This window comes from Puntigrus tetrazona, chromosome 18, assembly GCF_018831695.1.
Source record: "Puntigrus tetrazona isolate hp1 chromosome 18, ASM1883169v1, whole genome shotgun sequence".
Lineage (NCBI taxonomy): Eukaryota > Metazoa > Chordata > Actinopteri > Cypriniformes > Cyprinidae > Puntigrus > Puntigrus tetrazona.
The window spans coordinates 11,173,068-11,185,094 of NC_056716.1; the positions used below are offsets into that span (position 1 = coordinate 11,173,068).

The 12,027-nt window shown below is 36.0% G+C and overlaps 1 protein-coding gene across 3 annotated transcripts in view; it reads left to right on the forward strand.

Annotated features, from left to right (window-relative positions):
- veph1 (ventricular zone expressed PH domain-containing 1) overlaps window positions 1-12,027 on the forward strand; it is a 69,546-nt gene that overhangs the window by 36,017 nt on the left and 21,502 nt on the right. For 2 of the 3 annotated variants that reach the window (XM_043264845.1, XM_043264846.1), the window contains exons 7-11: window positions 3,332-3,549; window positions 4,393-4,617; window positions 4,976-5,316; window positions 8,240-8,379; window positions 8,822-8,956. In XM_043264845.1, the coding sequence (XP_043120780.1) occupies window positions 3,332-3,549; window positions 4,393-4,617; window positions 4,976-5,316; window positions 8,240-8,379; window positions 8,822-8,956 (1,059 nt within the window). The remainder of the gene's footprint in view (window positions 1-3,331; window positions 3,550-4,392; window positions 4,618-4,975; window positions 5,317-8,239; window positions 8,380-8,821; window positions 8,957-12,027) is intronic. The other variant, XM_043264847.1, reaches the window with a different exon arrangement.

Genomic DNA, 12,027 nt, shown 5'->3' on the forward strand with positions numbered 1-12,027 from the left:
TTTATGCCCCATCAAGGGTAAAAGGTTTTTGCTCTGATTGGTTAAGTTTGGATTTCAGCTGACTCTTAACTGAGTCACACAGATGAACAAAGCAGTCACTAATTAACAGTCTAAAAGCTTTAGTCTGGTAATTGCAGAACAGTGCTGAGGCAGATCTCCTCTGCCTTCATCACTCACACTGATCTCCCTAGACAAGCATAGTTTTTTGTTGTTCAAAAACGAGTACTTGGGAGGCAGTGCATCACAGCTGAAAGCCTCTATAAGCAATTCTCTGTATTTGAGCATGAAACTAAACACTGGTAATATGCAGCACGTTCAGCATATTAATAAATGTTAATATCCAAACGCATCCTATATTAGAATAATCAGATATGTATGTATGTCACTCTTAACTTCCAAGCCATGCTATCTCTTTTTATCTCTGTACTTTGGACCACATTCTGTGTTCAGCTAAATAATCAGAGTTTAGGGTTATGCCCAAAGTGCTGCTATAACTAGTCAGAAAAAAATGTCCATGGTCATTGTTTTCATGATCGATCATCACTGTCATGGCTGAGTACTCGATTACTGTTGCACGTATATAGTTTTACATGCACACATTTTCAGAATGAATTCAGTCCAATTTCAGATCCTATTCACATATTTAAATTTGAAGTGCTCGGACCAAACTTCAGCATAAATGTTCAGAAGCCACAGCTATAGTGTCACCAGAGCTTTTGCAAGCATTCTCAAGACCTGTTTAACTGAAAACTGTGCAAGGTATTGCTGCACGAAATTTGGCTGATGAGTTAAATAATTTTAAAGAAAGTGATCTCATTAGGCCAAACACAAATTTGTGGTGGTGGTGGTAAGCAGAGATTATAGTAAGACAGAGTGTGCTGGTTTATAGAGCCAGAGCTCAGCCCGATGTCTACGGGACAGAGTTGGCTGGCCAAGGCTTTTCTTGGCACTCTTGACTTGATCTTTGTCCCGAAGCTCGTATCAGATTTAAACACAACCAGATGTTTACATATGCACTCAACCTGTAAAATTCACATATGTATGCCAAGAATCTGAATCCCTCATTTAATTTCAACAGAAACTGCACCTCGTCATTTACTCTTTTTTTTTTTTTTTTGTTACTAGCTGTTGTCATTCTGTGATTGTTCTTGATATCCTCACTTTACTGTTGAAATTGTACCATTTGTGTTTGAGTTTGAGAAGCACATTTTTAGGACCATTAATTTTACATAAAGAATGACCAAAACTGCATATTTTCAAAACTAATGTAAAGATTAACATTAATTCAGCGTGGATATATGACTGCATAACAATTCTGCCATTAGCCACTGTCACATACCAGTAGGCCAACTTACGTCATATCGATAATTATTTAAGTGACTCAAGAGCATATACTGCAGGCGTGCTTTAGTTTTCCATTCGCGTGGCAGCCAACATGAATAATAAATAACGACCACTGTCTTACCTAATTCTACAAAATCCAACATTTGAACCTGACATCAGAGGCTATAATCTTATATTCATCGCCACCAAAGCGCCAACTTGTAATGTCTTAAAAGCTGGGATAATATCCAGTGGAGAGAATTGTTCAGGGGAACTGCCTGGTTGATGCATCTGCTGTGTTTTTTCTGACCATGTCAGGTTCACTGGATTGAGACTATTGCAGATTAATTTAAATGTGGAATATGTTACCATAATTTGGTTTTCCAATAATTTGGGTTTTGCTGTAATGTTACAATAAAAGAGATTAATTGATTGATTACACTTTTTTTCAGTGTTTCCAATCACATGTTAAGTTTTCAGCTTTTAGAACACATGGAAGCTTGTTAGTGTAAAAAAATAAATGAATTAATTAAAAAAGCTACTTTTTTATCACAATTTGGACTTAAAAGTTTATGCCACAATTCTGCAGTTTGCATCTGCTTTTATCTTTTTTTGTTATTCCATGGAGGGGGGAAACCAGAATTGTTACATGTAACAAAAAATCTGAACTGCAAATTTTGAATTGTGATCTTAAATATTTTCTCTATCACTGACAGTTATGCATAACTGTATTCATACACTCAAAAGCCAACAAATTTTTTGGCAAAAATACATTTTATGATGATCATGCTTATTTTACTTCAGTTTTAAAGAATTCAGATGATTGTTTCTTTAGACCTTGAGATTTGGCATCATGGGATGGAGATAGATCAGTCTGTATATGATGGTTGTTTTTGACCTTTCACTTCCAGAATCTGACACATTAGTAGTACATCATGTTTTCAAAGGGGAATTCAATTGCTGATGCCAGTATGATAATTTATTATCCCCCCTTCAAGTTTGATTTAGTTTTTGCTTTGAGTCACCACTCTGACTTGGGCAAAAACATGTTTTAATCAGATCCCCATATTAGTTTAAAATAGGAATGGAAAAAAATTCAATACACAGCCAGGTAAACACCCATTGTGCAAGACGTAGTGTACTTTCAGTAGTGTGCATTTATGGAAAGCTCATTTTTCACGGAATTCATCATGCTGTGATCTTACTTTATTTCTGGACCTTTCTTAACATCTTAAAATACTATTATATTGCACTGTATTTATTATCCTATAATTTTTTAGTGATGTGCTGTTTACACTATACTGCTTCCCATAATTTTGTTCCAGGTTTCTTGTGCTTTATAAGCTATTCATGAACTGTTTGTTTAAAAATATGTTGTTTTGCGCATATGTACCATGTTAAATGGTATATTTTGAGGGACCTGTTAATTATTCAGTACTATTACTGCACCATTTTAAATTTAATATAATTAAATTATATTCGGTTAAATAAAAGAGTATACATTTATTATTTTATCCATTATAACAATCAGTAAATGATTAAGACTATGTAGTACAATTTATATTATTTTATGGTTTACAACATATTAGTTGATATGAATTCAAATTGTTCTGATACAAGCAGACATGTCAATAAGCTCTTCACTGATTGGCTCTCGCAACAACGCATCATGCAGTGTTTGATTTTTCAGCTTTTCAAGTTTGCTGCAATTGCGTCTCTCAATTTACTATTTTTGTTCAATTTTACAATCTGACAGTTGATGCAGCTCCTTTGCATTGACTTAAGTAATCTACCTTATGAATAATTAAACTTACTTTACCAAGGCTGGATTTATTTAATAAAAATTGCACTAAAAACTGGAATATTGTGAAGTATTATTCTAATTGAACATATCTGTTTTATGTTAGGATATATTTTAATATATAAAAACTATATTTTATAGTTTTAATATATACAGTGTGTTATATACATTTGACTCACATAGACACATTTGACCTCTTGTGTACAGGTCCAGGCTCGCGGGGCGCTGCAGTATCTGGTGTCACTCCTGGCAAGCATGGAGCACAGCGCCCATCACACACTACTGCTGGAGATCCGTTGCCTCACCGACCGCTATACCTCCATCCTGGGTGGTGGAGGAAAAGACATCTACCGCATGAGCAACAGTTTCACCGCCATCGCTCGACTGCTGGGCCGCAAGCTGGAGGCTGACAGCACACTTATCAGGTAGTCACATACAACACACAATTTTCCAAGTTATGTCACTAAGCTTAGATTTCCTGAATAGCCTCGACATGTTCCAATGTTCATTTTTTTAAACCACACGGGTGATTAGTTTTATTGATGTAATTGACATTTTATTATGATGGAATAACCTCTGTTTAAAAGCTCCTTAATCCGTAGGCCTTTGTCTGCCTGTCAACCTTAACACTGCAAAATTCTTCAGCTAATCAGTGTTTTGGCAGTTCCGTTGCTAAAAATCCAATGAGGTAAAGATGTACTCAAGATAGAAACTCTCATGAGGAAAATAGGTTGCAAGGGGAAGATGACGAATAATGAGAAATATATGAAATGAAACACTGGATAGTGTATTTCTTTGTATTTCTTTATTGATTTTATAAATAATATAAGGTTTTCTCATTTTGTTTTCTTTCTCCTTTTGTTCTCACTTATATTCTTTTCTAAAACTGATTTCCAATGTGACAATTATTTTTCATGTGTGGAATAAACCATTATTAATATGTAGCTTTCTGGAATACTTGATTTTGAATACTTAATAATAAAAAAATGTTTACTGACAATGTAATTTAAACTGTAACTTAAAATGAAAACCTAAATTAAGCAATTAATATCAATGGGAGGAAGAACTGAATATGACGCTAAAATAATGCAACTTAATTATACAGAATTTATGGTTATTACTGTCAAAAGTATAGTAATGAAATATGTGTAACAAGGTCACTGAAAAATAAAGTATAGCTAATGCTATGAAAAGTTCATACTTTTCATTATACACTAGGCAGTGCAGTTGTATTCCATTTTGAACTTGGCTTTATTTTTGTGCATCAGAGAGGAGGAGAAGGTACAGGATTTGTCCAGGTCATGTGAAGCAGAGTCTGGTTCTGACATGTTTTCTGAGAACCAGCGTCTGCAGGTGAAGATCCAGGCTTTCGAGCAGAAGATGGGTGATGATGTGGAGGAATTTGTGGAAGAGGATGCTTCTCCTGGTCCTCAGAGACGCCACAGTGTGGGTCAGGCAGCACGAGACGAGCGCAGAGAGATGAGGTTCAACAGGTGGGGCTGACCTGTGGGAAATTAGAAATAAAAGTTCAAATTCACTGAAATAGACCTTCCGACAGATAAATGGCTATCCACCCAAAAAGCCAATCAAATCTCTGCACTAATATGCCCTGTTCGCAATCGGATTGTAAAGCTTATTGAGGTCTTACAAACATCCTTTTTTGAGGTACATTGCATGAACAACTTGGGTATGTTAGTCTTAAATTTAATTTAGCAAAATTTAACACTGCAAAACTATGAATACTATGTACATTTTCTAGTAGAGTGTAATACTTTTTTAAAAAAAACTTGCTGCCTAAAATAAATTTAATGGCTTTTTGTATTTTGACATGTGCTGTTCTATCATGTTCAGGTCAAAGAGTCTGGCTCTTCACGCTGTACGCACACGATCCATTAACTCTGACAGCAGTCCAGAGGGAGAAGGGGCAGATCTGAGCGCGGAACTTGATGTCTGTGAGGCCATTCCTAGTTTAGAGACTGGTTCTGCCCTCACGACCCTGCAGGAGAACCACAAACTCACAGAGACTGAACCTGACACATCTCCAAACAGTGAGGGGCAAAAGGTGGCAGCTGGAGATCCCCAGGAGGGAGATCGACTCTGGATCCACCTAAGAGACAACATGGAAGAAATCAAAACCTTCTGTGCAGAAATGATCAAGCAAATCCCCATACCTGAGCACTGTGTCGTTGAAGGTAACCTGTCAAGACTTAAAACAATCAACACAGCAACACGGTAAAAAATAATGCAGAAGGATATCTCTCATCCAGAAATTACTTTGGACATGGGAATTAATTTGGACAAGAATGTGTTTATACAAGACTGAATTTCAGGTCAGCTTCTAGTTCAGTTATTTTGTTGTTGTTTTAGCAACTAGAGAAGACCATTTTCCTGGCATATTTTGAAATATGTTAGAAATGTAATCACACCAGTTACATATTGGAATGCCATGCCAAGTTATCTTGAGGGTTCTTGTGCAGTTTGGAAAAGTATGGAATTTGATTTGAGCAATTGCCAGGTCTGGAAAAGTATGGAAAAAGAAAACCGAGTATAGGAAAAATATTTGCGTTTCCAGACTTTTGCCCCTATTTAGTTTCCTATAATAGAAAATTACGAATTCAGTGAAAATAAATGTAGCATACAAGAAGCTTGTTTTCAGCTGTTTAATGATTTGAGTTATTGTCAAATATAGCTAAATTAATTTCTTGTACCACAGCGCAGGCATTACCATGCCTGATTAAAATACCATGATTATAATTATTATGTTAATTATAATATTAGATATTGACATTTTCTGTAGAGAAAGTGGTGCTTGCTCCAGCAAAACTCCAGAATAGTTGCACTGTATCACATCACGAGTTTTTCTGAAATATGAATTCCAAATGCGATTCTGATTTTATTATACAGTTCAAAAACATTTGGACACCGTTTTAAACCTACAGCATTACATCTTCGAGCAACTGTGTTACACTATTACATGAATCTGCACTCTTGAACAAATGATTTTAGTGAAGAATTCATTAAGACTATGACTTGATTTGTTTTTCATTAATTCAGACGTTTGAACGAATCTGTAGACTCAATGACTCACTCATGTAGGGTATAATTTATTTATTTTTATTTTTTTCCAATTAATTGGATATCGTATTGAAAATATTTAGTAACATCTCCTCATTTTGTTCAAATCCACTTTCAAACGCAACTAATTATCATCTATTATTGCATTGAATGTGACACGGTATATTTCATCTGTGGCTGGCAGGCAGTTAGAGGGTCTGCTTGGGTCTGGTATCCAGATGCAAATCTACTTTACCATCTCCCCTGCACATTATTCAGCAGCTCTCCCACAGAGAAACTGTAAGATAATCGATCAGTCGGCGACCTGCTGAACCGGCTTAATACATGTAAGCTCGCTTGAGTGTATGTCAGAGCGAGGGATTCAGTACAATCCCATTCACCACATCATGGAGTATCAGCTACGGTGATAGTCATGTGTGGTAAAGCTGTCAGAAAGAATTTAGCGAGATAATTGTTGAACAGAGTTTAATTATTGGTAGACTTTACAAGCAGAGAGCAGATCTCTGGTATTCTATTTTTAGCATTCAGTGACTTTTGAAGCTCCCAATTAGAGCTAGCGAACAGCATTCATATGTGGATGCGAAGAGGTATTTCGCTGGTTGGACCCCCTGAACAATCATGCCTCTTCACTTCACCCTTTTCTGTTAGGTAAAAGTCTAGTCTTTTTGAATAAGAAATTAAGACTCTTTCTGGGGTTTTTTGTATAAGTCATACATAAGTCATTATTTAAATCATACTCAAATCAACAAAAAAGGACAAAAAGTTTGTGATGTTCAAACACTAATTGTAGAGTCTCTTTGGAGATCTGCAAGCATGCAAGACTTGACCAAACGTTTGAGTAAGAAATTCAATGACGTGCACATTGTTAGCTACTGGTATATTAATGATATCTACAGAAAGTCACTGAACAAGTGTGTTTATCTCTTTATTAAATGCTGTCAAAAGATTTGAGCCACTAAAATGAAACTAGCATTAACACCATTAATTCCAAAGTCTAATTTACTTTTCCACATCATACGTTGTCTTGCGGAAGCTGGTGTTTTTCTATCTTTCCAATTCCTTGAACTCATTTTCTTTTACAAGAATTCATTTATCTCCAGCCCATCAGGATTTAGTTATTCTAAGAGGCTACGGCTTCTCTTTTCTTTCATTGTTTTTTTTATAGTTGATGCATAATCCACATGTCACTGAGTCACATTAAAAAAAGAATATGAGAACCAAAGCATAATTATTCTCCAAGTGTTGTTTCATAAACACATATGGAGAGTCGAGGGACGTTCAGGCTGATGCTAAACTGGCAGAGTCACATATACAAACCCCAAAACATAAACGCAACATAATACTAACTTCACTCTTCTTCTCCATCACTTATATAGTGTCAATGAAGGCCAAAGAGAATGGATGATTAATGATGTTTACAGAGAGGTTGATTTTATGTGATTTGTAAAATCAATAGACAGAATACGACAACAGTTATGACTAGTGGTTTACCAATACAGGTTTCACAATGGCTGATGGGAATACAAGTATATCTACAACGAAGCGTGAGATAGTCTCAAATAGAGCAAAAATAAGATAAACTTCCCAACATGTAAAATGACCAAAATGTATCAGCTGAGACTAGTTGGACTGGGCCAATGAAATGGCAGTATAAATGTGGATCAATGTAATGATTGCAAATAAAATGGTCACAAAATTTCAAAAGAGCCATATTTCATTAAGGCTGTTTTGACATCTGGCTTGTTGTGTTTTCTCCAAAGACCAACCGAATGCAACGTTGTTTCAGAACAATTGCAAAACATCTACAGGTCTAAAATGTCCTAAAACATTATTAGTGGTTTTACTGATAAATACTGATAAATGTTTTCTTTTGCAGTGGTTTGGAGTCTGACTACGCTATTTTATTAAAATATGGAGCAGTTTAGCTGCTGGGAGTTTATTTTAGGATATTTTGTGGTTTGGGGAAATAGATTCCATTTTTGGCGAAGGAATTCACAAGCAAGTCATGCTGCTGTGTTTATGTTTCTCTTTGTGCTCCAGACTCACATCATGGCTGTGTAGCCAAGCTGTCCTTTTCCTGTCCACTGAAAGGACACTACTGCCTGTACGGAAAGTCCTGTTTCTCACTGTGTAGCCGTCAGCCACACCTCTGGATCCATATCATGCTACTGGCCCTGCAGGTAACAGTCAGACAGTCCGGAGTGAAATACAATAGTGGTGTGGTTTTGGATTCATTTTTATTTATATACTTTGTGTTAAATATATGTATATAAATATATTATAAATATAAATATATAGTTATAAGAACTATTGTATGAGCTTGCGTCAAACTTAAGTGATGAATGTGCTCTATGCTCACTTTCTATATCCAGTGTCTGTTACTATGTCCTTTCTGTATTTACAATTTGAGTTAAAGCTAAGCCTAACAATAGATTGGACTAAATCAGTTTGTGCATTAAGATCTCTCGGTTGTTCTATTATCTGTAAGTTGTTTTTTTTTCATTTTATTACTTTATATCTTACCGTGAACCGCGGTCAGTGTGATTCTTGCCTTAGCAAACACCACTAATTATGAGCAGCGTGTATTTTGGCAAACTAGCATTGTATCATGTCTGTGTGCAGAGTAAAGTGAGCGAGGCGTTGTGCTGTCAAGATGAGTGTGTCATCCAGCTGAGGAAACTTTGGGAGAAAACACAGCTGAAGGGAGCTCACAGCTTTGAGCTGGCCATGACCCAGACAACTGTTCCTCACAAGAAGGTACTCAACAGTTTTTCTTGCGGTATTCCTCCTTTAAGATCTCACCATCCGTCTGTCACTCACACAAACACATACTTATATGAACCAATGTGTATCCGTTCGCACTCAGCACTTCTTCTTCACTGGATTTGGCTTCATGCACAAGTCCATCTGATTTTGAGCTAAACTTGACTAAAGTCATATGATATTGTTATTATGATTTATTCTTTATCTCGATTCATTTTTCATATCCACAGCGCGTAGTCACATTTTGGTATTGCCATTTGTGGTATAACCAAGAATCGGCATATTAACACTGAAAAATAGCTGTTGAAATTTCAACTATGGTAAAAAAAAATTCATATTTTTAAATATATGTATTACTGTTTTAGTGTATTTTTGACCAAATGAATGATTAAGCATTAAGAGACTAATTTCAAAAACATTACATTTTTAATATTTAAAACTTTTAGTAGTACTGTATATAGACAGTGTAATAAATGATTTATTACTTTTTGCTGATAATCCTCAGCTCTAAGGTAGATTAAATAAGCATGAAAAATCAGTCATTCCACGATGCAGGACATTATAAGGAAGAAGAGGCCCAGCAGGATAGGAAAAGTATGTCTGATCCTGATCAAGGATTACATTTATGACTTTGAGAAGAAGGTATAGGGTTACCACAGTGGAAAACTATTTATGCATGTGTTAACAAGCAACCTCGCTGTATAAGTCAAAGTTCTCTGTTGAGATCAATAAAGAAAGCACTAAAATACAGTACACTTTTAAAAATAAAGTTTTTTTTGCCATTTACGGTTCTATGAATAACCTTTAACATTTATGGAATCTTCACATTGCACAAAAGGCACATTGGATTATTAAAATGTTCTGCACAATGTTCCCAAAAATGGTTAGTTTATGGCATTACTGCAAAATCACCATTTTGGAAACTGTATTTTTAACAGTGTAGATGTTTCACTTCCCAGAGCCCAACATGCGCTCGCCATTACAGCCACGTTCATAGTGGAAAACGGCCACGTTATGCAAACTGTGACAGGTCAGAGGTCATGATAGCTGCTGAGACAGGGATGTTTACCTTAGGTCATTTCCTCTTTACGGTGCCATGTAAATCCAAGCGCTCGGATGATCTTATCAAACATCGTAAACGTCAACTCTGGAATAATTACCTAGTACAGCTGGTGTCTTTTGTGTCTTTATGCTGTCTTCCTTTTCTTCTTCCCTTTTTCTAAATCTGGGGTCATTTATCGTCCATTAAAGAACTTTGTGAGCACATAGCACATATGGAATCTGTTTGTGTTGGGCACATGTGCACATTCAAAAATATGAGGCAGGACACTAGCAAACCCATCTTGAATGCACGCATAAACAACCCCCAAATGATGCCCTAACCCCTGACATTTCACTGGCCTACACTTAAAGAGACAGCTTTTGCCAGCATTAAAAAAAGTTCATATAATTTTTTTGCTGATTAAAAAAAAATTTAAACTGTATAAACATAATGTAGACACATCTGACCCATATATTGACAAAAATGTTCATGTTTTGGGGTCGTACAAAAGGTGCCTAGTTTCCTGGCCAGTACCGGTGGAAATGTTTAGTGGGTTTTTGTTTTTAAGATTTTACGGTTTGTGTCTATGCAGATAAAACTTAACCTGACAAAGATTCACAAGAGTAAAAAATTAATTTGTATTTAAAAAAACAGAAGTGGGCATTAACGTTTAAGCATACATTTACTTATTTAATCCTTTATTTAACTAATATAATGCTAAAAAAAATAGAAGCACAATTATCAAAAACCAACAAATGTGAAGTGTTATATAGGGAATCTGGGAATGTTAAAGTATGGTTTTTTTCACTGTTAATTATAGGATGGCTTGTTTTTTTAGTGTACAATTACACAAACTGCCCAGTTAGCTTTGTGTATAGTAAGGAGCATCTTTTTTACAGTATGCTACATTGTTTTCCAAAATGTTTACAAAAGTTTTGGTCATTTTAATAAATAAGTCAATTTGCAAATTCTGTTGAGATGCCTGGACAGTCAGTCATATCCAACACGAAATGAGGCAAGAACCGGAAAGTAATGTGACCATGTTTGAGTTTGAGTGCTAATTGTACCGTTCATAATTAGGAAAGTTCCCCAAATACATGGCAGAATCATTTGTTCCACCAGTTTTTCAGGTCAGTGTGACACCAAGAATTTGAGCCTGCTAGTGTAGGTAGATGGATAGGTGTAAAATCATGTGTAAACCTGTTTTAGTGCACCAGAGTGGACCATGGAAATTGGATTAAATGGTAGAAAGGCACAGGGTCAAATGCCATACAGGCTTGAGAAAGTGTAAGTTAAACTTACCAGCAGTATGTAACTATTTAATTTTTTTTTCGTTACAAAAAAGTAAAGTAGACAAAAGTAAAATTGCAGGAGGTCTTAGAGGTATTTTTTACCACACAACATCTTGAAGGCATTATAAGTGTGTCACTTTGCTAATGATAGATCACACTGAAACAATAGTAAATAAGGGAAACTGGAGAATGGAGAATATAGAAAAGCCCCTTTGACTCACATCACTGTATTTTACTGACTGGTGGATGGGATCCTATTACCATGCTTATGTGAGTGTATATGTGAATGTGTTGAGTGCGTTAGGCAGACCAAGGCTCTATAAAAGGATACTGGGAAGAGTGTTGCAATAGTATCTATTACAAACAGAAGGACCTCTGTTACTTTTCCGGTCTCCACAGGATAATGATCATGTTAGCTAGTATGTAGTAGGTCCATGGTTTTGGCTGTTCTCCCTTGACGCTTTTGCACATCTGGGGCTTAGGGTTTTCGGTACACATATACACCGGGGTTTTGAGAGTGGAGGCTGGTGTTGACGTGTTTCTTTTGACATACTAGAATAGCGTATTTTCATTGTTCAGCTCTGTTGCTTAACATTGGCCTACTGCCACTACGGATTGCCCAACATTTTGGAACAAAAAAGGAAAATGAAATCTTACTTCCAGGCATGTTAAATGCTATCAGAGACCTCTCTGTTATTTATCCAACCACCTTCAATGTATTGTATGTGTCT